At 38.8% G+C, this 24,630-nt stretch overlaps 1 protein-coding gene across 1 annotated transcript in view; it reads left to right on the top strand.

Annotated features, from left to right (window-relative positions):
• Positions 1-24,630, top strand: part of epb41a (erythrocyte membrane protein band 4.1a) — a 68,788-nt gene that overhangs the window by 15,759 nt on the left and 28,399 nt on the right. The window contains exons 3-13 of the mRNA XM_084378569.1: positions 1,433-1,735; positions 7,170-7,274; positions 8,823-8,865; positions 8,961-9,036; positions 10,635-10,853; positions 14,204-14,291; positions 16,444-16,596; positions 17,466-17,563; positions 18,160-18,335; positions 21,420-21,667; positions 23,677-23,751. Coding sequence (XP_084234695.1) covers positions 1,433-1,735; positions 7,170-7,274; positions 8,823-8,865; positions 8,961-9,036; positions 10,635-10,853; positions 14,204-14,291; positions 16,444-16,596; positions 17,466-17,563; positions 18,160-18,335; positions 21,420-21,667; positions 23,677-23,751 — 1,584 coding nt within the window. The remainder of the gene's footprint in view (positions 1-1,432; positions 1,736-7,169; positions 7,275-8,822; positions 8,866-8,960; positions 9,037-10,634; positions 10,854-14,203; positions 14,292-16,443; positions 16,597-17,465; positions 17,564-18,159; positions 18,336-21,419; positions 21,668-23,676; positions 23,752-24,630) is intronic.

The raw sequence follows: 24,630 nt of genomic DNA, 5'->3' as shown, positions 1-24,630 counted from the left end.
AGAGACAGAGAGAGACAGGAAAGATTGGGTAGAGAGAGGGAGGGTGACATGCAGTAAAGGGCCAGTGCTGGAATTAAACCTGGCCTGCTGTAGTAAGGACTCAGCCTTAACACATGGTAGGCGGTCTCCCAGATGAGCTTCCAGGACACCCCTAAATGTTTGATGAGAGTCAAGGCCTTAGGATTTGTACAAGTCAATATTGAATCATAGTCATAACACCACCTGTTGACAACAGAGGGCTGCCATGCATGAAAATAAATCAAAATTATTTGATTTAGATTGAATTTACAATTCGTCTTCACTGGATATACAATAACATCTGTTGATGTTTGAAACGAGGTTGCCATGGCAGATGGATGACGCCACAGCAAACAGGAAGTGTGAATAACTCTGCAATGTCTCATCTAAGCCTCAAACTTTATGTGGTAAACCACTCCTAATCACAACTGTGACATTCTTGAGCCATAGTGCCACTTACTGGCATCAGGAAGCAAGCCACATTTGACAAACATCTTTTCATTGAGGCTATATGAAAATTACATTGTGCGATCATGTGTTATTAGTGCATGTTCTCTAATGGCACACAGGAAGGGATTTTCAACTCCTTTGCGCTATGTTCGATAGATGTGGAGATTTAGGGCCTAGTCAACCAACTTAGTTGAGACCATGAATGTTGGTCCTGAATTGTGCAGGGGAATGCAAGGGCCTGTTCAACATTGCTTGAATCTGTTATTTATTTTTTTTTAACAATGGCTAATCGTGTATGTGGCCAGCAATAAAAACATGGGAAAATAAATCTAGTTGGTCCAGTCGTTCTAAGGAGAACATGATATCAATAGTTTGCTTACCACTTTCATGCAGTGTGCATTTACCTTGTAAACCTTGATTATATTGGTCATGAAAGTTAATTAGGAACATAATCGATGGCAAAAAAGACACTATTCTGTCTGCATGGGCTGCCTAGTAATGCCAGTTCAGCAGCAGAAGTTTCAGTCCTTCAGTCACTGTCACTGGATGTGTTCAGAGAGCCCAACCCACTCAGTAGTTTCACATTTATTACAAAAGAAAATAGTAAAAAGACTGTTTGGCCGGTGCTTTGTCACATAAAGTGTCAACTGACATAGAAGTGTGTATATTCTGTTGAATGATGTTAAGAGAATGTCTGAAAAACATGGCTAATACCCCTCCTGTGTAGAGAAGGTACAAGGGGAATGCTGCAGAGCTTTCATTTGTGAGTTTTCATTAGTTCCCTCAAGTGTTTTAATGACCATAAAGGCAAACATATGTATGTGCACATCCATGCCACTGGGACAGTTTAACTTGATTGTAGACAGATTGACGTTTCTAGTGTTAATGCCTATAGTCAAGTCATAAATCTGTCTAAAGGAAATTATTAAGAGGGTGTAGAATGCATTGTCATTTTCTTTGTCAGGCTGTCCAGGTAGAGAAGAAAGAGCCTGAGGAAGAGAAGGTGGAAGAGGACAAAGAGAACAACAAGGAGAAAGAAGAGGAGGCTGTCCTGGAGAAAGAGGAGAAAGAGAAGGAGAAGGAAGAAGAGAAGGAGGAGGAGAAGGAGGAAGAGAAGGAGTCTGGTCCTGAAGGATGCAGTAAGGAAGAGAAAGACGAGAAATTGACAGAGGAGAAGGCCAAAGCTCCCAGAGGTCCACGCCGACCCAAGACCATGCAGATCAAAGTCACCCTGCTGGACAACGCGCTATTTGAGTGTGAGCTGGATGTAAGATCATTTTCCCTTTCTTTTTCATTCATCATGCACACCAACAATGAAAAATGAATTCTAACTGGCTAAATTATTTATGTTTAAAACATGCATCCACATGCTTCTCTTGAAAGCATCATATCCATTTAGAAATATTAAGCCAGTGTTTCTCAATGGGGGCATTCATACATTCAGCCATTTTAAAATTCAATGTAAAATAGAAAACAAACACAAACAAACAAACAAATTATTTATAACAACAAAACTAGAAAATGATCTGGTCATAAAAAAAAAAACTTAAAATGAAAAATGTAAATTGAAAAAGCAATTATACAAAAGCTGAAATGGAAATACTCAAACTGAAAGCATTTGTAAGGATGAAATTGTAAATGGCTATGAAATAAGACAAGGGAAATTTTGTCTTGAAATTTTAAACTCAAAATGGGGACTCGTTAAGCTTAAATGGAGTTTGTTAAGGAGAAATAATCAGTAAATCTCAGCAATACATATTATTTAGGCTACAGCTGTCATGATAAAATCAATTAAAAAGAAATCTATGATGTAACTTGTTAACAGCTCTATCAGATTTGCCAAATCTGTTATTTGGCATTCAGTGACATGCTTTTTAATGCTTAGAAGGGTATTCCAGACCTCCTTCTCCCCATTAACGCTTTCCAGCTCCTCCTGGGGGATCCCAAGGCGTTCCCAGGCCAGACGGGATATATACTGTAGTCCCTCCAGCGAGTTCTGGGTCTGCCCCGGGGTCCCCTCCCAGTTGGTCATGCCTGGTACACCTTCCAAGGGAGGCGCCCAGGAGGCATCCTTACAAATGCCTGAACCACTGGCTCCTTTCAACGCGAAAGAGCAGCGGCTCCACTCTGAGCTCCCCGCAGAGGACCGAACTCTGAGCTGAGCCCAGCCACCCTACAGAGGAAACTCTGACAATGGAAGGGGGTGCTGGCCCAAAAATGTTGAGAACCACTTTATTACGCAGTGTTGGGGAAGCTACTTGGAAGCTTTACAAGCTACCATTTACTTCATGCTGGAAGAAGCCGAACTTCAACAAAGCTACCCTAGGGAAAAATGAGATTGATCAAAGTACAGGTGACAGTTTACAAAGTTATAACTAAACATTAAACATAAAAGTTACACGCCAGCAAAAAATTAAATTAACTCGATTAAGGATGCTTTCACACCTAACCTGTTTGGTTCAGTTAAAATGGACCCTGGTCTGTTTTCAAGGTTAGTGCACATTGTTTGGGCTGGTGTGAAAGCTGTCAATCGAACCCTGGTTCAGACCAAACAACTGGACCAAGTACGCTTGAAAAGGTGGGTCTCAGATCGCTGTCAAGCGGACTCTGGTGTGGTGTGTCTGTGGTGTGAAAGCAAATGTATACAAATGGAAAATGCAAAAAAAAAGGTATAATAATTTAAAAAGAAAATACCCCACTATACATTGGAAAATGCAAGAAATGTTAGTTTTTGGTTTTATATATATTGTCCATCAGTCAGACACCAAAGGTTGGAAAATCAGTTAGCCAGGTAACTTCTTAAATAGTATGTAACAACTTCTTTCAACAATTTCTAATAAATAGGAATAGTCGATATTTCTGATTAACTGGCACCTAAGTCATGAGTGCATTACCCAGGCATGCCTTTACAGCAGTCAGGATGAAGGAAAGGGGGCAGGGCTGGTCAAAGGGGGTTCAATAACAGTAGAGCAGCAATGGTAAAATTAACATTTAAAAATAATCCCTTTCCATGTATTGCCCCAAACTATTTAAGTAGTTAACTACACAACAAATGTAAGTATTTGAATTATTATTTAACTACCATGAAGGTACTGCAAAATGTAGTTAAACTGCTAGTTTAATTGCTAGTCACTACTCTCCAACACTGGTGTTAACACGAAAACAATAACGCAATCAGTGTTAAAGCCTTCAGTGTTACACTAGGGTTATTTTTCCAAGTATGTTTTTATTAGAGCTACAGATTATGAGTATTGTCATAATGAATGAATGAATGAATTCATTCACTTGGCTTTGTGTTATGGTAATCATGTACCAGGGTCAGTGATCCTGTTTGGTGTAGCTATGCTGCTCTTGTGTCGATCTGATGAACTGCAAGTCATATGCTTTGAGGAACAGAAGTAAGATGCTATTAGCAACCTGGCAGAAGCACTCCCTTAAATAATTAATTAAAATCTTCTCCACTGTTAGTTTTTGTCACTTATTTATGAAACCTTACTGCTGACAAGAGCTAACTTTCTGGTAAAGAAGTCTACACTACTCCCTTTATTGAGTGCAAGCGTCGTCAAGCTTGTGAGATGTTTGTTAGCAACATCCATGCTAGGCCAGCTAAATCTGGAAACACTGTTTAGAGGGAAACTTTAATGACTTTCAACCAGCTTTGTGACATTACAATGCGGGTAGTATATGCAAATCAACATTAATCTTCCCTACATGGGCTGTTGTTCGAACTACAGATTGTATTGCATTTTTGTATGCCTGCTTCCATGGACACAAAGAGCATAGACGTTGGATTGAGAGAGAGCTGCCCTTCTCACCCTCAAGGCAACTAACTCTTTTGAAAGACATGTTACTTTGCCCCAATCCTAATACATCCCTTGCACCAACCACTTAGCCCTAGGACTGCATTGAATAAGAAGCCTGACAACATGAAAATAAGCTTTTTATTAAATGTACACTTTTATTTTTCTTCTGAAGAGATGGTTATATTTACATGTAAGTGAGTGAGATATAAGGTGAAAATATATACATTTTGCTTTAATGGACATAAATTTGACTCATCCCAGTGGCAGGAGACATTTGTTTTTAAGGCGTCAGCATCTCTAATGACTTGGACATGAATATTGCTGTTTATGTGTTGTGAATATAATCATTGAAATATTTTGATATCCTGCCATCTGTGGTCTGTTAATAAAGAACTAACTTTGAACTCCAATGAAAAACAAGTAGCTACTTGTCATTATCATGAGGTGATGATTAATCTGAGTATACTCAGTTTTATGTGTCACTTAGATTGAGGGGGGCATGAAAAGAATAACTAAAGATTAAGTATTTAATGAGATTACTCAGTATTATGTTTGAATGAAGGTACACAAAAAGAGTAACTAATGCTTAAGTAATTAGTATTTGATGATGATTGTGATTTTGATCTACTCGGTAACTACTTAGTATGAAGTTTCACTTTATGTGAAGGTGCATAGAAACAGTCACTACTGCTTAAATTATTTAGTATTTAATGAATGAATTAGTATAGTAATTAGTAATTAATGAGTCATCACTAGTTGGTGCCTCTCAGCAGTTGGTTCATAGTTAATGAGGAACAACTCATGAATAAAGTGGTCAGTATGTTGTTTCACTGATACTTATGAACTAATCATTACCTAATGATTCAAAAATCTAGTTTCTCCCAGTCTGTTCTCTAGTAACTCATCATTATATACTATACAGTCCTCAGATCACAGTTATTCAGGAAGTACCTAATTGTTGACTTAACTATCAAGTCATTCCTGATTCATTCCTTATTCGCTCCTCAGTAACTACTCACATTTTTGTGAGTGTTACCGTTTTCAGGAAGATATTTTACTGTACTGTTTAGCTGTAATACAAGATAGTTTGTGGCCAGATTGTCTCAAAAACTGGACGAGAAAACACTAAGCATTGGCCCACACAGAGTATGGCAGCTACCAGTGGGGCCAGTGCGGTGGGCTGCGGTGCGGTGTACTCTGGTTGTTGTATACCTTTCGTGCAAAAGGAAATACCGGAGCACCTTTTCTGTTTTCAAAACAAAACTTCCAAAACAATTTTCTATTCTCTATTCTACTGCATAGACAACCTAGTTCTATCACAATCTTTCCAGTGGTGCGATACTAACTCAATGTGTTTGGTGCAAAATTGTTGACATTAAAACTCATTAGTAAAATTGCTGAGTATTTTTTGTTCCTCTTGTGTTGATCATAGAAAAAACTTTTGATGACATTCAACAAGTCTTGAGCAGCAGGCAGACTGTCAGTTGGTTTAACCTCCATTCAGTCCTCTTCTGCTCTCCTTCATTCCTTATATTGTTATTAAAACCTGCTCACTGTTTAGCTACTCTCTTTAATTATTTTTATGTTACTGTTATCAGATAACGATGGTACTGGTTACCTGCAGGTAACCAGCAGCATTTTGCCACAATCTACAAATGAAAGGATGATCCTGTCTCAGTTTCAGGATGTACTCCTTCATCAGCTGAGCTTCAACTCTTAGTCAAAAATTATACCTAGCTTACAGGCCTTTTTTAAAACATTATTTGATAAGGCATGCAGACAAGACAATAATGTTAATTCTGCAAGTGTTGGGGTATTTAGTATTCTAATTTGGGGTAATTAGACTGGGGAAATTTTGGCGTCCAATTTCCTAAATGTACTACAAGGACGCACTTTATTTTAGAGTGCACTAATGAGATGTAATAAGTCGTAATTTTGTATTAAATTAGAAAAAAACTAGAAACACTATGTTCTTTATTAGACAGTAAACAAACAGTTATATTCTAAGCATACTAATCAGACATAATAAACTGTACTTTGTGTCAAATTAGACAAAAACGAAATAAATAGTTTGTTGTTAGACAGTAAACACAGAAAAACCCTAATTATCAACCACACACCTAACCCATGCTGTAATTAGATACCTCATATAATGCCTTATTAGATCTAAGATAGAGATCATGCAATTAGAAATTAATATGCTATTTTTTCCCTTAATTCCAAATAATACTGTAATTAGACAGTACATTAAATTCCACCGACATCGACTTACGATGGCTTTATTTGGCAAAAATGCAGTAATTTGACAAAACTAAAAACATAAAAAACACTTTATAGCAGAGCATTAAGAAGTGAGTGAGGAGTCTCATCCTGAGGAATGAAACTGCTCTGTAGTCTGTTGATGCAGCATTGAATACTTATGTATTGCCAGATGGTAGAACAACTGGCTTATAACAGAACAATTTTTGTTGTCCTTGCTTCCGAGCTATAACTTGCTGTTGGCTCATTATTATGAAGACAACATTATTAGGGAATGCTGATAACTTTTGCCATGTCAACAACTACCATCTGTTAGTTACAGTTATTAATCTTACATTCACAGTTTCACACACTGCAGATCAAAACTAATGAAAATCAATATTATGTCCAAGCATGATTTGCCCCAGGGGTGGCATAGTGAATTGAAGGAAAGCCAGAATAGACCCTTGGGGGACTCCACAAAAGAGATGAGCGCAGGAGCAGGCACCTCCATGAATAACAGAAGGGCCTATGGGACAGAGAATCAGAATCAGCTTTATTGGCCAAGTATGTGTACACAAACAAGGAATCTGACTCCTGTTAATTTTTATATTTTTTAATTATTCTGTGTCTTGTTCACTTTGTCTATGTGTGTGTCAGAAACATGCCAAAGGTCAGGAGCTGTTCATGAAGGTGTGTGACCACCTCAACCTGCTGGAAAAAGACTACTATGGCCTGGCCATCTGGGAGACACCCAACATGAAGGTGAGAAATTGTCACTAGTGAAGTCTCGTTTCCACCTAGCATTAGTATTTTTGCATTTCCATTGTCAAAAGTTGTGGATGGTGCCAAAAAAAAAATCGTTCCATACAACCGCCCCCCCCCCCATCACCATTCAGTGAGTAAGTTAAGTAGCTAGCACACTGATCCAATACTAAAAAGGTTGAGTTAGTTTTTGATTGTTTTTTTACTGGTCAAGTCAGATGGTTGGCCAACATGAGTCAAGGTCTGCTCCTAGGTTTCTGCCTCTTAAAAAGGTTGTTTTTCTCGTCACTGTCGCCAAGTGCTCGCTCATGGGGTAAATTAATTAATATTTTAGACCTGCTCCAATGGAAGTACCATGAGATAACCCATGGTGGTAATTGGTGCAATATAAATAAAATTGACTTCACTGACTTAAATCCTTACATATTGCACCTTTAAAGGAAAAATAATTTGCAACTATTTTGACAACCAATTATTACTTTCAGTAATTTTTCAAACCAAAATGTCAACATTTTTTGTTCCCAGCTTCTTAAATGTACACTGCGAAAATCTAAATATAAGAAAGAAATGCTTGATTTGAGAAGATAGATTTAAAAAAATTCTAATTATCTGCCAGTGCAATAAGATAATTTGACTTGACAACATGTCAACAGGAGTATAAATAAGTAGGGCTCTGATTGATTACTTACTTACTTAACCTTGGAAAAGTTTTTTCTGTTGATGAAGGTTCTCAGTCATCCAGGTCATGGTAATTCAAAGTGCTGTATGCAACTGGACTTGTTTCAGAGATGTTTCACCTCTCATCCAAGAAGCTTCTTCAGTTCAGTTCTTCAGAACTGAACCAAAGAAGCCTCTTGGATGTGACTGTAACTAGTTGTGTGACTGTCTGCTTTGCCCATGGCACAAAACTTAATGAATGTTTAAACTGCACAGATTTAGGCTGCAAGTTAGTTATGTGATAATACAATTACCTACATCTAAAGCACCAAGGTTGGTAAGCACCAGTAAATAAAATGCCTCTGGGCATCATCATATTGGATTAAAAAATTGCCATGAGCTAGTGTTAAAAAGTAAAATAATACAATCTCTAAAAGGGTTGACAGAAATACAGTAGCCCATGAAAAACTAAAAAAATATACAGAAACAAGACACTCAAAGCCTGCTCATACTTTTCCCCCAAGCAGCAACTGTGTCATTAGAGGGCAGCTAACAGGTACAAGAACAGTACAGCAAATAAACACAAACATGCATGCAGCATGCTCACTTCTTCTTGTCAGATACAACGAACAACTCACATATAATGCCATTGCAAAAATGTACCTGCAGCAAGTTTCTCTTGTGAAATGAAATGCCGTGGGCAGGCCTCTATCCAAAGGAAAAATAAATCAATCCAACAGTCCCAACCTCAGTATTCCATAAGACAAGAAAAAGGCAGTTCTTTGTATGTAAATATCATTGATGGTCAACATGTTCAACAGTGTTTAAGGACTTCTGACACTGTCAGTGCAAACCTCATGCTATATACCTCTTTTTTTTTTTTTTTATTAGACTTGGATGGACCTGACCAAGGAGATCCGCAGGCAGGTACAAGGTGGGCAGAACACCTTCTGTTCTAATGTTCTGTTGTTACATGTTTCTAATACATGTTCACAGTTATTTCATCACAACCTCCTTTTCCTTCTCAAGGTGCTAACTATAATTTCACCTTCAATGTGAAATTCTACCCACCGGATCCAGCCCAGCTGTCTGAAGACATTACAAGGTATTACATGGGATCGAGTGATTTTGTCAACTGCTACCTACAAACCAAATGTTGTTGCATCAAAAGATTCATGTGAAAATGATTCATATCTCCAGATGAGGTGTGATGATTTTAACATCACATTTAACATAGTACTCAGTGTTTTTAGGAGTGAATGCGTGATTTTATTTGCATCTACCTTTAGCTAAATAAAGATTGCAAGACTACAAGCAGCAAAAGCACTGTCAAAAGAAGGCTGTTTTGTAGTGGACCCAGAGGAGGAGCTTGAGGTGGGCTAAGAAATACCAGAATTTCTCAGTGAACAACTACAAAGAATTGTAATTTTCTCAAACTATAATTGACTTAACTTGATACTTGTATACTCTTGCTACAGTTTTGTTGCCTGTGCTGCAAAACTTTACACCTCTGTAGCTCCAGTGGTATGTGTAAAAACAGTAAATGTACAGCCTTGCTATTCATTAGTATGCAGACACATTCACACTTTAGTTATTCATATCAAACACCAGAGTGTTTAGTTTTCCAATCAGCTTCATGGGTGAGATTGTGTTGAATGCTGGCAGGAGTGTTGTCTCTGATGTGCTGGAGAACCAGTTTCTCTCCAGTTGCTCTGGATAGAGCCCCCACTTCTCTATTCAGCCAGGCCTTCTAACTGGGGAATGATCTCTGTCTTTGTGATCACCACATCAACACATTTGCTGGTATACTGTATGACGTCACTAAAGAAGTTAATTCCTCAAGCTGCTGATGCTGTTACTCTGTGTGGCAGAATCTCTGAACATTTGTCAGTCTTTGCACTCAGAGCAGTCCTGTTGCTGCAGCTTCAATTGTCCTCACATTAATATTTTTTAATGATTCTGAGCAAATTTCAGGTGGATCTGGTCAGCCTCCTAAGAAGAGTATATAAAAGTATGGCTAGATGGCGCTATGACTCTAACTGAGCTTTGGCATATTAATGTGTACAGGTATTATCAAACGTGAAGTTTGGGCAGATTTAACCATTTACAGTGGAGTTACGGCAGAAAAACTTCTAATAAGTTTTCATTGTTAGGGTGTTCACTGTGCACTGACCCCATGTGTAGAAGGAGTTCAAAACAGTACATCGCCTGTAAATGGCAAAAACGTCAAAACTAAATTCAAAATAGCTGACTTCCTGTTGGCTTTAGGGTATGGCACCAAACCCTAAATGCTGATGTAATACACAATACACACCTTCCATGGGAACGCGGTGTGATGTAGACAACAACTTTTGATAACTTGTCATCCTTAGGGTGTTCACTGTGCACAGGGCCCTAATTATGTGTGGCCAAGAACATATGTTCCGAAGCAGGAGAACAATAATAATAAGTAGGGTGAATTTTTGCTATGTGCTTTTAATATCAAGATTAACCCATGTGGATCAAACATTGTAATAAACCATTACAGGGGTGTAGAGATAAGAGGCGACTTAAGTATGAAAGCTGACAACAATCTTAACCAAAAGTCCACTGACTAGCCTTTTCTGTACAGTACGAACCCAGTACAAGCCTCCAAATAAGATTATCTGTTATAAAACCTTAATTCCATACACAGTACATCTGATCCCTGTTTATGCGTTGCAGGTACTATCTGTGTCTCCAGCTGCGGAAGGACATCCTGCAGGGCCGACTTCCCTGTTCCTTCGTCACACTGGCCCTGCTGGGTTCGTACGCCCTGCAGTCGGAGCTGGGTGAGTATGACCCCGAGGTGCACGGCAGTGAATACGCTAAGGAGATGAAAATGGCCCAGGGTCAGACGAAGGAGCTGGAGGACAAAATGATGGAGCTGCACCATACATACAGGTCAGAACACTGCCACAGTCAAACAGTGTTGGAAGTGTTCACATACAGTACAGACCAAAAGTTTGGACACACCTTCTCATTCAAAGAGTTTTCTTTATTTTCATGACTATGAAAATTGTAGATTCACACTGAAGGCATCAAAACTATGAATTAACACGTGGAATTATATACTTAACAAAAAAGTGTGAAACAACTGAAAATATGTCTTATATTCTAGGTTCTTCAAAGTAGCCACCTTTTGCTTTGATTACTGCTTCGCACACTCTTGGCATTCTCTTGATGAGCTTCAAGAGGTAGTCACCTGAAATGGTCTTCCAACAGTCTTGAAGGAGTTCCCAGAGATGCTTAGCACTTGTTGGCCCTTTTGCCTTCACTCTGCGGTCCAGCTCACCCCAAACCATCTCGATTGGGTTCAGGTCCGGTGACTGTGGAGGCCAGGTCATCTGGCGCAGCACCCCATCACTCTCCTTCTTGGTCAAATAGCCCTTACACAGCCTGAAGGTGTGTTTGGGGTCATTGTCCTGTTGAAAAATAAATGATGGTCCAACTAAACGCAAACCGGATGGAATAGCATGCCGCTGCAAGATGCTGTGGTAGCCATGCTGGTTCAGTATGCCTTCAATTTTGAATAAATCCCCAACAGTGTCACCAGCAAAGCACCCCCACACCATCACACCTCCTCCTCCATGCTTCACGGTGGGAACCAGGCATGTAGAGTCCATCCGTTCACCTTTTCTGCGTCGCACAAAGACACGCTGGTTGGAACCAAAGATCTCAAATTGGGACTCATCAGACCAAAGCATAGATTTCCACTGGTCTAATGTCCATTCCTTGTGTTCTTTAGCCCAAACAAGTCTCTTCTGCTTGTTGCCTGTCCTTAGCAGTGGTTTCCTAGCAGCTATTCTACCATGAAGGCCTGATTCACACAGTCTCCTCTTAACAGTTGTTCTAGAGATGTGTCTGCTGCTAGAACTCTGTGTGGCATTGACCTGGTCTCTAATCTGAGCTGCTGTTAACCTGCGATTTCTGAGGCTGGTGACTCGGATGAACTTGTCCTCCGCAGCAGAGGTGACTCTTGGTCTTCCTTTCCTGGGGCGGTCCTCATGTGAGCCACTTGCTTTGTAGCGCTTGATGGTTTTTGCGACTGCACTTGGGGACACTTTCAAAGTTTTCCCAATTTTTCGGACTGACTGACCTTCATTTCTTAAAGTAATGATGGCCACTCGTTTTTCTTTACTTAGCTGCTTTTTTCTTGCCATAATACAAATTCTAACAGTCTATTCAGTAGGACTATCAGCTGTGTATCCACCTGACTTCTGCACAACACAACTGATGGTCCCAACCCCATTTATAAGGCAAGAAATCCCACTTATTAAACCTGACAGGGCACACCTGTGAAGTGAAAACCATTTCAGGTGACTACCTCTTGAAGCTCATCAAGAGAATGCAGAGTGTGTGCAAAGCAGTAATCAGAGCAAAAGGTGGCTACTTTGAAGAAACTAGAATATAAGGCGTATTTTCAGTTGTTTTACACTTTTTTGTTAAGTACATATTTCCACATGTGTTAATTCATAGTTTTGATGCCTTCAGTGTGAATCTACAATGTCAATAGTCATGAAAAGAAAGGAAACTCATTGAATGAGAAGGTGTGTCCAAACTTTTGGTCTGTACTGTACATTACCTAGTAAAGTAAAAATGATGTAAAAAGGCAAACCCTAAAAAATTTACACATAAATATTATCAGCAAAACTTAATGAAGTATCTAAGGTAAAAGTATAAACGACAGTGCTGTACATGTTCTTTGTTTAAAGGAGAAATTTGCCATGTTTAATGTGGATATCCCAATCAGTGTTGATGATAAATTGAGGAAAGCAATGTTGTAAAGTTTTCAATGAATACAACAGAAACAATAATATGGAAGATAGCTGAGTGGACTGATTCACTAATAACGTTCACTGATGACCCGCAGTCGTCACAGTCTGTCACTTCAGGTCATAGTTCAAGCAATTCTGAACGAAACAAGGAGAAATGTGCATAACACCACCTGCTCTGTATATTATCTTATGGTATTAATAATGATTTAAAATAACGATCAAAAGAGCGGGACTCAACATGTAACGTCACCATACAGCTGCAAGTATGAGGGATATTATTTGTCATGTGTATTGCCTGTGGTCTGCAAATGTCTCAGCACTTAACCCATAATTACCTTATCACTGCTCGTAAAATGTAGTGTGCATTGATTCTTTGAAACATACAGTATGGGTAGTTTCAGCACAAATAAGGGCATGATGAATAGAACTTTACTGTAATTACCTGTTATAAATGACACATAAAGTGTATCCTGCCCTGTAACCCATTTGTATGAAACATGCAAAATATTTTCTTAATACTGAATGAAGACAAGGTAAGTACCATGAGATGTCACTGTTGTTACCATACACTTTCATAGACTCTACATAGCACAAAGAGATTTTGTAAATACCAGAGAAATTCCCCCTAACTAAGCCTGCTTTTACCAATAAAATCGCAAAATTGATTTCACATATGTAAATGAAATGCCGTTTTATTGTTGTCATAACTGTCACATTCTACTTTTCCTGTGCCTGGGAAGAAAAAACATCATGGTTGAGCTGGTCTCAACTGTTTTAATACTTACCCTTGTAGCATTTGTGCATTGACAAATAAGTAAAACAAAATGAATGAACCATATTATGGTAATAGCACTTTGATACAAAACCTGTTAGCATAATCAGTTCATTTGAGTGTTTAATAGAAAACTATGCAGATATTTGACTGCACTAACAATAAAACTATGAAACATCACTAACAGAGAATAAAAGAAATGGCTGTCTTCTGGCTGTTTCCTTTTGGTACGTAATTTAAGTCAGAGCGGAACTAAACAAAATCAACCTAACAGTAAAAACGCTTGAACTAAATAACAAGACTGGATTTTTAACTGAGAGGCAAAAGATGACTCATGGTTTCATGCTTTGATTTTTTTGGGAAAGGCCTGCAAATTCTGAGGAGGGGCCCTCAACCTGACCTCTGAGCCCTGTATCTCTTAAAATGCTATCGTGTGTTATAAATGACAACAGAAAAAAACAAGTCAGCAAATTTCACACATCTCTACAGTGCAAATCAACCATAGGTCGTCTATCTAGAATACCTCACAGTGATCCAGTCTGTAAGCCACAGCGAGCAACTGATCACACCAAGACGCATTGCTGGAAATCCCTTGGTGTGATTAGAGCCTTGGTGTGATTAGAGCCTTATTGAACAGACGTCTCTCTTAAATTAGCATGACCAATCAAAATATGACAGAATTTTCGTTTGTGGTGTTGTGGCAGGTCAATGAGCCCGGCCCAAGCAGACCTTATGTTCCTGGAGAATGCCAAGAAACTCTCCATGTACGGAGTGGACCTTCATCAGGCCAAGGTGAGCACAAAATGTTTTCTGTGGTGACTCTAGAATCAAGTGTGCTTCATAGATCAAATAAAACCTCCAACACACACAGTATGGATTTGAATGTGGTTCAGCCTTCCAGTGCTCTATGTGGGCAAACAGTACAGATGTAAAACAAAAGGGAAAAGACAACAAAAACAAAACAAGCGGCTCTGCAGCTTTGTCTGTTAGTGTATTTGTTATGCATCACAGAAGTGTGTGTTCCAGGTCTAGACAGTAGGTAAACATGTGACATGTCAGGTTTTACAGTAGAAATCAGGTCACACTCTTTGCATCAGGGTGGGGATTTAAGCTAAAATGGAGGGAGAGATTTTAGAGGACTATACCGCCCTCCTGTGGGTGATGGTGAGCACTACAGATAAAAATACAGTACAAGACAACTTTTCTTTTTGTGGTGTGCTCTGATTCTGAGATAAGGAAAACTTTAAGGAAGTGATAGAATAATCCATTTAAATATAGATAAAGAATATTGAAATGACAGTTATGAGTTTACAATTATTGCTGAAAAAGCATGAAAATTATTAGGTTAGAAATTCCTAGTAGAGAGGTTTGATCGCATTTTATAGAATCTAAAATTTCAGTATCGAATCAGCTTCCAGAATCCTGATCTCTTTGAAATTCTTATCAAATCCAATTACACCATTTGCAAGTAACAGAACTGAACTCAAGATAATAATAATAAGAAGAACTCAAAAGATTAATTTCAGATCACTGATCACCTTTTAATAGCTCATAAGGCACAAATAGTTTGTAATGGAAGCCTAATTATCACAATTTGTAGTTGCAACCTGAAGTTGAAATGAAGAGCAGAAGATATGAAATGTAGATGAACTATGTATCTGATGCATCATAGATAGCTGCATTTCTACATGGAATGGAACTGTCACATGACATTTACATCAACCCTACTCATACTGAGGCTGACAGTGATGGAACATTCTTGAAAATCAAAACATGAGTGTGTATTCTGGCAGGTGCTTCACTATAGTTGTTAACCAGAGTAAAGGTAATAGAGGTACTGAGAGCAGAGGAAAAATTGCCCTAAATTGATCTAGTTTCTTTGTCTAGACTTTCTCAAGTGTTTTGAGAAACTGCTTCTCCAGCACATTAAAGACAACATCCCTGCCAGCCTGGACCCTCAACAGTATGCTTTCAGAACCAATAGAGCCATATCCACTGCCCTCCACTTAGTCATCACACACCATGAGAATTAAAAACACCTACATCAGGACTGTTTTGAAAACTAGACATTTGCTTGACTTGAGCACTGCACTCTGCAACCGGACATTGGACATCCTCACAATAAGACCCACTCACTCATGGCTCACTCATATACTTTAGTGCTCAACAATGGAGTCCTCCAGGGCTGTGTGCTCAGCCTCTTCTCATTCACACTGTACATCCATGACTGCACTCCCAGACATTGAAAGAAATCTATTGTGAAGATTGGGATCAACAGCCGATCAACAGCCGCTTGACAAACAACAATGAGATATTGGGATGAAATCAATGATCTTACAGAGTGGTCTGCTCAATGTCAGCAAAACTAGGGAGCCGGTTGTTGATTGTGCTGTGAAAAAGAATGAATGAATGCGGTGAAAAAGAATTTCCCCTTCACTTAAAAACATGTTTCATTTCTTATAACTTCTTCACAATAAAAGCCCCCCATGTTTAGTCATTTTAAAGCTTTTATTGTGAGGCAGCATTACAGGAAATGTTGCATTTCCCCAGCAATAAATTAACATCCCGAAAACACTCCCGAAACAGCGTGGCTCGGTTTGACTTGGCGCAGCCAAACTTTGCATGTGCGCATCTTAGTTGCACTCCAATACTTAAACAAATAGCACTACACAACCAGATGGCATTCACAGTTCAGTCCACCACCATAAACAAAACATCACTCGGAAAAATGGTAATAAGTAGGAGGCGGACTGAAGCTGTTTTGGCTTGTGGTGGAACACACACCTTGATATACTGCCTGTCATTTGTCACCCATTTAAGATCTCTCTTCATCTTTGTTGTCCATTTCAGGTTTCCTCAGAAGGTCATAGCACTCTGAAATCTGCATAGTTTGTTGACAGTTGATGGAAATCTTTTGTTCTGTCTTTCTGGGTGTCTCTGTCAGGATCTGGATGGTGTTGACATCATGCTGGGGGTTTGCTCCAGTGGTCTGATGGTTTACAAAGACAAACTGAGGATCAATCGTTTCCCCTGGCCCAAAGTCCTCAAGGTCTCATACAAACGCAGCAGCTTCTTCATCAAAATAAGACCCTCTGAGGTACAGTGATTTCACTATACACATTTTCATCCACCTGTAAAACTTGTTGCTCATTCAGAAAACAGTATGTAGGGAGTGTTTCTCTGGTGTGGAAAATTATGTCCATCTTGTGCTCTTCAGTTTGGTGATCCTACTAGTTCAGAATTGTTGAAGAGGTCTGAGGCACTCAGAAGGGTGGTGAGTGAAAACGCCTTCAATATCCAGCTACTGAATATAACAACAGTAAAAAACAACAACAAAAAAACATGCCTATGCATTTAGCCTTTAAGGCCTTCATCGGAGCAGATAAAAATGGTCGCCTTTGGGCTAGCAAATGGTCACATGATCAATATGGACAGATAAGTAGTCACGTGATTATCATAGGCAGTTAAAGACACATGATAGACCATGGATGTATCCCAGTTCCCTTAAATCGCATCAACGTTTCCCTCACTTGTGGAGAAATAAGAGTTTTTGGATGGCCTGCAAGATAGACCAAAATGAATACTGGTTCAAGTAATAAATGAGGAGCAAGGAAATGTCAAATTAGGAATTGAAATGTAACCCGAACATGATCTGTCATGTGACTTTAACTGCCTATACTAATCATGTGACTACTGATTTGTCCATACTGATCACATGACTATTTGCGAAGCTATATGAAATAGCTCAAAGGCCGAGAAGATCCCCCGTTTCCCCGTTGAAACGCATAGGCATGTTTTTACTGTATATATGATTGAATAACTGAGACATTAAAGGCTTTTTCACTCATCACTCATCGATTCTGTTGCTCATTGTGAAACACTGAACCAACCCTAACCATAAATGAAACCATAAAGCTGATTTCATTCTGCTTGTTTTTCTGAGATTTTTGTTTCTCGTTTCAACAGGTGGAACAGTATGAGAGTGCAATTGGCTTCAAACTACCAAATTATCAGGCAGCAAAGAAGCTGTGGAAAGTGTGTGTGGAGCATCACACCTTCTTCAGGTGAGATATTGTATCTGTTAAAAATGTAAAGGTAGAAGCACTTGGACTTCTTCGATAGGTTTATATGTAGGTATAAAAATCACAAGAAAACTCCAAGGCACTCCCTGAGAATGGCTTGATGCTGAAACGCATCAGAGTTTGTTTGTAAGGTCTAATATCGATTAACAGCTAGCACTTACCTGTTACCAATATCCGGGGTCGGGTTGCGGTGGCAGTGAATAATAACACTTTTTATCTGATTCGTTTTAATAGTGTTACCCTCTCATATTCATTTTTATTCTGTTTTAATTTATTATGATTTTACATATGTTTTCCTATCTTATATGTTTTTATTGCATTTTATTGTAGTGGATATGATTTTGTCATGCATATTTTTTTTGTATTTTTAAGCACATTGAGTCTATGCCTGCCGTATGAAATGTGCTATATAAATAGAGAGTGCCTTGGAGTTTGCTTGTGATTCCCAAGGTATTGTGCTCTTTAAGTCAGTGTGTCAACACAGCTGCATAGTAGACATTTTACTGAATATGGTTGCTAGCTGGCGGTCCCACAGTCAAATAAGAAGATCGGTATCAATGTTTTTTTTTTGTGGTCAGGCTGACTTCCACTGAGATGGTCACCACTCCTAAGAAATTCCTGGCGCTGGGCTCTAAGTTTCGCTACAGTGGTCGCACTCAGGCTCAGACCAGACAGGCGAGCTCTCTGATTGACAGACCAGCACCGCTTTTCCAGCGCTCTTCCAGCAAGAGGAACTCACGCAGCTTGGATGGAGGTACAGTGCTGTTTGTGTCATCTGTGTGTGTGTGTGTGTGTGTGTGTGTGTGTGTGTGTGTGTGTGTGTGTGTGTGTGTTTGTCACCATTTAAGGGATGAAGATGTAATTCAGAGGTGTAATGGTATGTCACCATAATCAATAATGGTGAATAAATAGTAAATAAATAATAATTTAAAGCTGTTGGACAAGTCGTGTTCTTACTCATTCTTACTCACTTACTTATTCTGAAACTAGCATTTGTTTTATAATTAATATAATTAATATGGAGCCTAAAAGAAAATTCCGAATCAATCCAATGTCCCAAGCATTAGATTAAATTCACTTTGTTGAGTGGAGACTCATCAGTAATATTAAAAGTCAACTCAGTAGATGAATGATTGAATGTATTTTTTAATCTAAGACTTCTGCTTGTTTATTTAATATGAAATTGTTTAAAAGAAATTTTAACAAATAAAATTCTGATTGCAGAGAGCTTTGAATTTAAGTTACATATGAGTCAGATGTTTACATAACTGTGTGTCCACATACAGTATAACTGAACAGAACAATTAGATCATATATTTGGAAGATCATTGATCTAAATAGAGAAAAGTTCTTGGAAGGTCCTTGAAGAGATCCTCATGGTACACCTTTTTGTGTTATGAAGGTAAGAATTAAATCAAAGGAGAGGAGCCACTGATTTATGAACGGAGGTGGCAAATCAACCAAATTCACAGCGTCTACATAAAAACCATAAAAGAGCACAAGGTCAAATGTGTATCCACTGTAAAAGCTGGGATGCTTAACATATTGGGTTCGAATGGAATCATATAAAATTTTCATAAGTTATTATAAATGATGTAAGTAATGTGAGTAATGTAACATTTTTTTAGATATAAATATCAACACTTTCACATGTTTTAAGTTTCAAGGAAATTAAAATAATCCTTCTGTGAAAAATCTACAGTCAAAATAACCCACAAAGTGGGATTTTCAGCTCTGAATATATTTAGCAAGAAACGTGGCACTCGTTTTTTTTATGCAAGACCAAATAACTTCTAGATGTGACAAAACTACATCAATATTACGCATAACCAAAATTTGGTTGCAAGAAAATGAAAACTAATGGAGATTTGAATTTTTGAAAATGACAGATTACTGTGACCATTCCTCAACAACTATGATGATTGAATGTTGTCAAGTTTCCTTAGAGTCAATTCGATGTTCAGGACAAATTCCAGCTTCTTAAATGTAAATATATTCTTGCTTCTTTAATCATATATGACAGTTAACTGAATATCTTTGGTTTGTGGGCAAACCGGACTTGGGCATTAATGCTGATCAAAATGTTTCCAACATTTCCTGACATTTTAACATCAACTGATCCAATACTCTACTAAATGCTCAACAGATGATGGACAACTAAAATAATTATTAGGTGCAGCCCTGTTAGGAATTAGGTTCCATCAGTGTGTCAATCAGGATGTGATTACATCCTGAGTGACACACTGATGGACACACTGAAGCCCCCTTTCTGTAGTACTCCCCATCACACTAATGTCCAGTGTTCCACTGTGAATGCCGGTGCGATACAGGCCACTGTCTCATCCTTAGTGATCTTCAGACATGATCTGAGGCAGTGCAGTGGAGGACAAGACGGCACTTCCCACAGTCTTAGGTGAACTGCAGTATCAGAGACTCCCTGCGAAACAAAAAGGTTTCCTTGATTTGTTAAATGCCTTCTTCATACTGTATGTTTTTACTCTTGAAAATGGCAGTTTGGCCGAAAGAGCGGATACAATTAAGAGTCATACAAGACAAAGCTGGAGAATTTCACAAAATTTTGTTCTAAAGAATTCCCTGTTATTTCTTTGGTGTGTTGCATCTCCTTTATTCTTGGCACAACCTGGGATATTTTCTGTCAAAATGTTTTGGTTGGAATGCACTGGAAGCAGAAAAAAACAGATACCTTCCACCATCACTTAAGACAGGACCACTGCTATTTTCAACCACTTACTGTACAAAGGCTGTCAGGTAATCTAGTAGAATGAAAAGAAGGTAATTTGAGGCATGGAGTTAGTGTGCAAGCATTACCTTCTTTTCAAGTGTATCATCACTGTCTTGGGCAGGTAGTACTTCTTAAGCTGTCGCAGGAAGTATATCCTCAGCAGGGCTTTTTTGGTTATTCAGCTCATGTTCAGCTCCCATTTAAGATTCAGCTTCGATGAGACCTTGACAGACTGGTGACTACAGGTGCAGCTGTTGATGTACAGGGAGGGGAGCAGGGGAGAAAGGGTGCAGCTTTGGGGGGATCGCTTGCTGATGGCTCAGGAGTCAGATACATGTTTCCTCCTACATTAGGTAAATGCTGTGGCTTCGTTGGCTATAGAACATACACAGCTAATGCTAAACTGTACTATTTATTACTGTTTTTATTACTGAACTGCAATAAATGTTTTTTACATATCTGTTTTTTATATATAAGACATCTAGGGACTTTTTTCTTTCGTGGCCTTCCTTTCATGGTGTCTTGTCTGCTGAATGTTGTTGCTGTTTTTCACTTACATCTTTGATAAGTGTGTATTATGAGAATGACAAATAAATAACTTGAACTTGAAATTGAAATGCAGGCTGTTATTTGCAACATGAAAAGATTTCCTCTTGTTCATTTTGAATGATTGGCACAATCAAACAAATGCTATGTATTTGTCCCATGCATGACCATGCAAGAGTCCTTTTGGATACTCAAATCTATTTTGTGAGTGAAAAATCAATTTTGAAACGTGACACTGCCACCATTTGCGATCTGTAAGCAGGCAGTTCTCACAAATCAGTTTTGTGAAAAAGGCCTCTGGAGGATGTGGCGAGGGAAAAGGACATCTGGGCCTCCTTGTGTACAGTGGCCCAGACTCAGATAAAAAAAATAATGGATGAATGAATGGACAGTATTATAATTTCATGATCAGTTGATATCATGAGGGCATGTTAGAAAACAAGGCCAAGCAAAGTTTCCAATATTTCTAAAAGCTGCAGATACCAATTTTCTTTTGTATTGTTTTGTTGTTGAAGTGAGGCCATTGTCTCTCCTCTCTGTCCACCACAGCCATTGAGTCGACTCCAGACAACAAATCCACTCGTCCAGTCAGTGCCCCCGTTATGTCACCGGTGTCTCCTGGGGAGGCAACCCCATCACCGCTACTACCAACCCTGTTTCGCTCTGACTGTCATGATGGCTCCACACCTAAAGACCACCGCTCTGCTCACAGGAAGGCAGAGGTAAAGCTTGGGAGTCAGCCACCTGAGTACACTAAGAGCCACAGCCGCAGACCAGAGTCCACTCCAGAAATCAAGGTAATAGACACTATCCTTTTACATCGCAGTCACAGGCGCAGGCATCAACTCTGTTCATTATTGAACAAAAACAGAGGTGATAGGGCACCCATAATCAGAGGTTAGGGAAGAGGCCATAGAGAAGAGCTTATTAATAAAGAAATACAGTTAATCTTTGGTTGAGGGCCCCCTTGGTGACATTAGCAAGTAGAATGGCACTCAGTAGAGCGCATATCTCTGCCAAGCCCCAACAGTACCCTTTAATTAAATCAAATCTAATTCAATATCAGACTTGATAGCACAGAATTATTGTAAAATGGAACCCACCCATAACTGCTTAATCATAATTTAAGATCACCAGATCTGTAACAGCCTACCATTGGGACAACAAAACAATGCAGTTGGAATCATAATCTCCACTGTGTTTTGGAAGAATAATAGGTTGATAAATAGGGAAACTGTTAAAACAGAGCTGTACTGAAAGATGCCTTTTTAACCATTTCAGATCACATCAATGGTCATATTGTGCACCTATTTAACAATATTTGCCAAAAAATCATTCAATTTCTTTGTATTTCAATATCAAAATCCAGTCATGTCTTTGTGCTGTAAAACAAAATGTCGGAGTAGATTGTTTCAGGGACCAGACCTCACTGATTACTGTAGATAACACACATTTATAACTTTATTCATCGATTGCGGTGAAAGTGCATCATATTTTATTGAGACAGTATTTTCTGGTTTTCCCTTTAATGTCCCTCCTGCTGCTCTGCCTGAACCCTCTGTGATTGATGGCTGTAGTTGATGCAAAAGAAGCCGGTTGAGAGACCAAACACGAACTCAGAGACCAACTGTGGCCAGTTTGATGACAGGGAATCAAGTACTGTGAATGTGGTTATTTGTGTATTGAAAAAGATCAAATCAAATCAGTTTTATTTATATAGACCAAAATCACAATCACATTGCCTCAGTGGGCTTTACAATCTGTACAGTGAACAACACTCTCTGTCCTTAGACCCTTGATTCAAGTGAGGAAAAACTTGGCATATTGAGGGGAAAAAAAACTTAACAGGGGAGAAAAAAAAAAAAAGAAAATGGAAGAAACCTCAGGAAGAGCCACAGAGGAGGGATCCCTCTCCCAGGACGGACAGGCATGCAATAGATGTTGCATGTACAGAAAAGAACAACAAAATCAAAGTTTACAGGTTGCATTGACAGAATATCTGATACAAATTATAATATATGTAAAGTGTGTGGATCCAGGAGACGACAGAGCAGGACGAGGCATTGCCAAGTGGTGCCCGAGCCACACGACCTCACCTCCACCATGGTGACCTGGAAGAGGGCAGGCCACACAAGATAATTAGCAGTAAAACAGAAAAGATCAGAGTGAAGAGGCATCAAATTTTACAGAAAAAGAGCAATGATCCAGCAGAGCCCAGGGTATGATGATGCATATCCATCAATATGTGTTTTGTACAGTTTTGTATGTCATCAGCAGCACCTTAAAGTCTAATCTTATATGAATTGGGAGCCAATGCAGTGAGGCTGGGATTGGTGTAATGTGATCAAATTCTCTTGTATGTGTTAAGACCCTAGCTGCAACACTCTGAACAATCTGAAGACTGTTAGTGCTCTCACACATCAGATCAGAAAATAAGTCATTGCAATAATCCAGCCTAGAAGAAAAGGCATGAATCAGGATCTCTGCGTCAGCCGTGGACAAGAAGGTATCTAATTTTAGCTATATTGCACAGGTGGTAAAAAGCGATCTTGCTAGTTTATTTGATGTGCTGATCGAAAGAGAGGGTAGAATCAAAAATAACACCAAGGTTCTTGACAGAACTTTGAGAAATAACACAGTTGTCAAGAGTTACGTTCACCTGATCTAGCCCCGGGTTGCCAGGAGCTGAATCCAGCCAGAAAACCACCTTGTTACTATATACCCTGTAGTCAAAGTGGCAGCTATTGGTCTCCAATGCTGTGTGAGGTCCTTGATCCTGAAGTGTATGCTTTGTCTGTGCTACCAGACAGTGGCCAGGAGAGAGCGGCGGCACTCCCCCTCTGTGACCACTGCCAATGGGGAAAGAGAGAAAAAGAGTCAGGTTTGTTTGCTTGATGCATGTTGGAACCAGTTGAACGCTAAAACTATAACTGAAACTATATACAATATATTATGCACTGTGTACAATGTGTAAGAAACTGGGGCAATACAAATACATAGTAGCAGCAAAATATAGATACAAAACAGCATGCACTGTCTATCTTTGAGGGTAAAAAAGGAGAAAAGAGGAAACTAAATAAAATTGACGCCATTAAGAAAACTATGGATGATACATACCATCAAGTATGAAATAGTGGCCTTAACTTAATCAAATGCGGAGAGAATAAGACCTTTATTTGAAAAAACAGAAGAGATAGGCCATTTTACCCAAGTGTCCCTCTTTAGAAGATAAAAAATATATTGTTAACTTATCTATTTTATTATAGTTGGTCACAGAGAGTAAGAAGTCTCCCTAATCCTCCCTGCTCTCCATGATCTGTTTCACTGTTTCAGTTTGCCTTTTAAAGGAAACTCAACACTTCTCCCATGTTTACTCATTTACCATAATGTTCAGTATAATGTACATTTTCACAGCAGTAATTCCATAAGTACAACAACAGAGCCATGTTACACTCACTACTCTGCTAATTATCTGTAGTTACTTTCTATTTTGCCTTCTTTTTGATATCGCTGTAAGCTACCATCAACAGAACTCTAAACTTTCTTCAAAAATATTTATCGATAAAAGCCTTCCAATGGCTCACATGGCATCATTTGTCTCTTGTCTAATACGAGTAACAATATGGATGAAATCCTCTTCTACTATAAATGTAATTGTATGTCACAATAGCAATATATACAGTATATATATATATATACAGTATACAGTATATATATACAATATATATTATGATGTAATACACCCAGCAGTTTCAATTTG

Source organism: Pagrus pagrus (assembly GCF_965226575.1).
Source record: "Pagrus pagrus genome assembly, chromosome: 17".
In the NCBI taxonomy this organism is placed as follows: domain Eukaryota; kingdom Metazoa; phylum Chordata; class Actinopteri; order Spariformes; family Sparidae; genus Pagrus; species Pagrus pagrus.
This window is presented reverse-complemented; position numbering and strand designations above follow the sequence as displayed.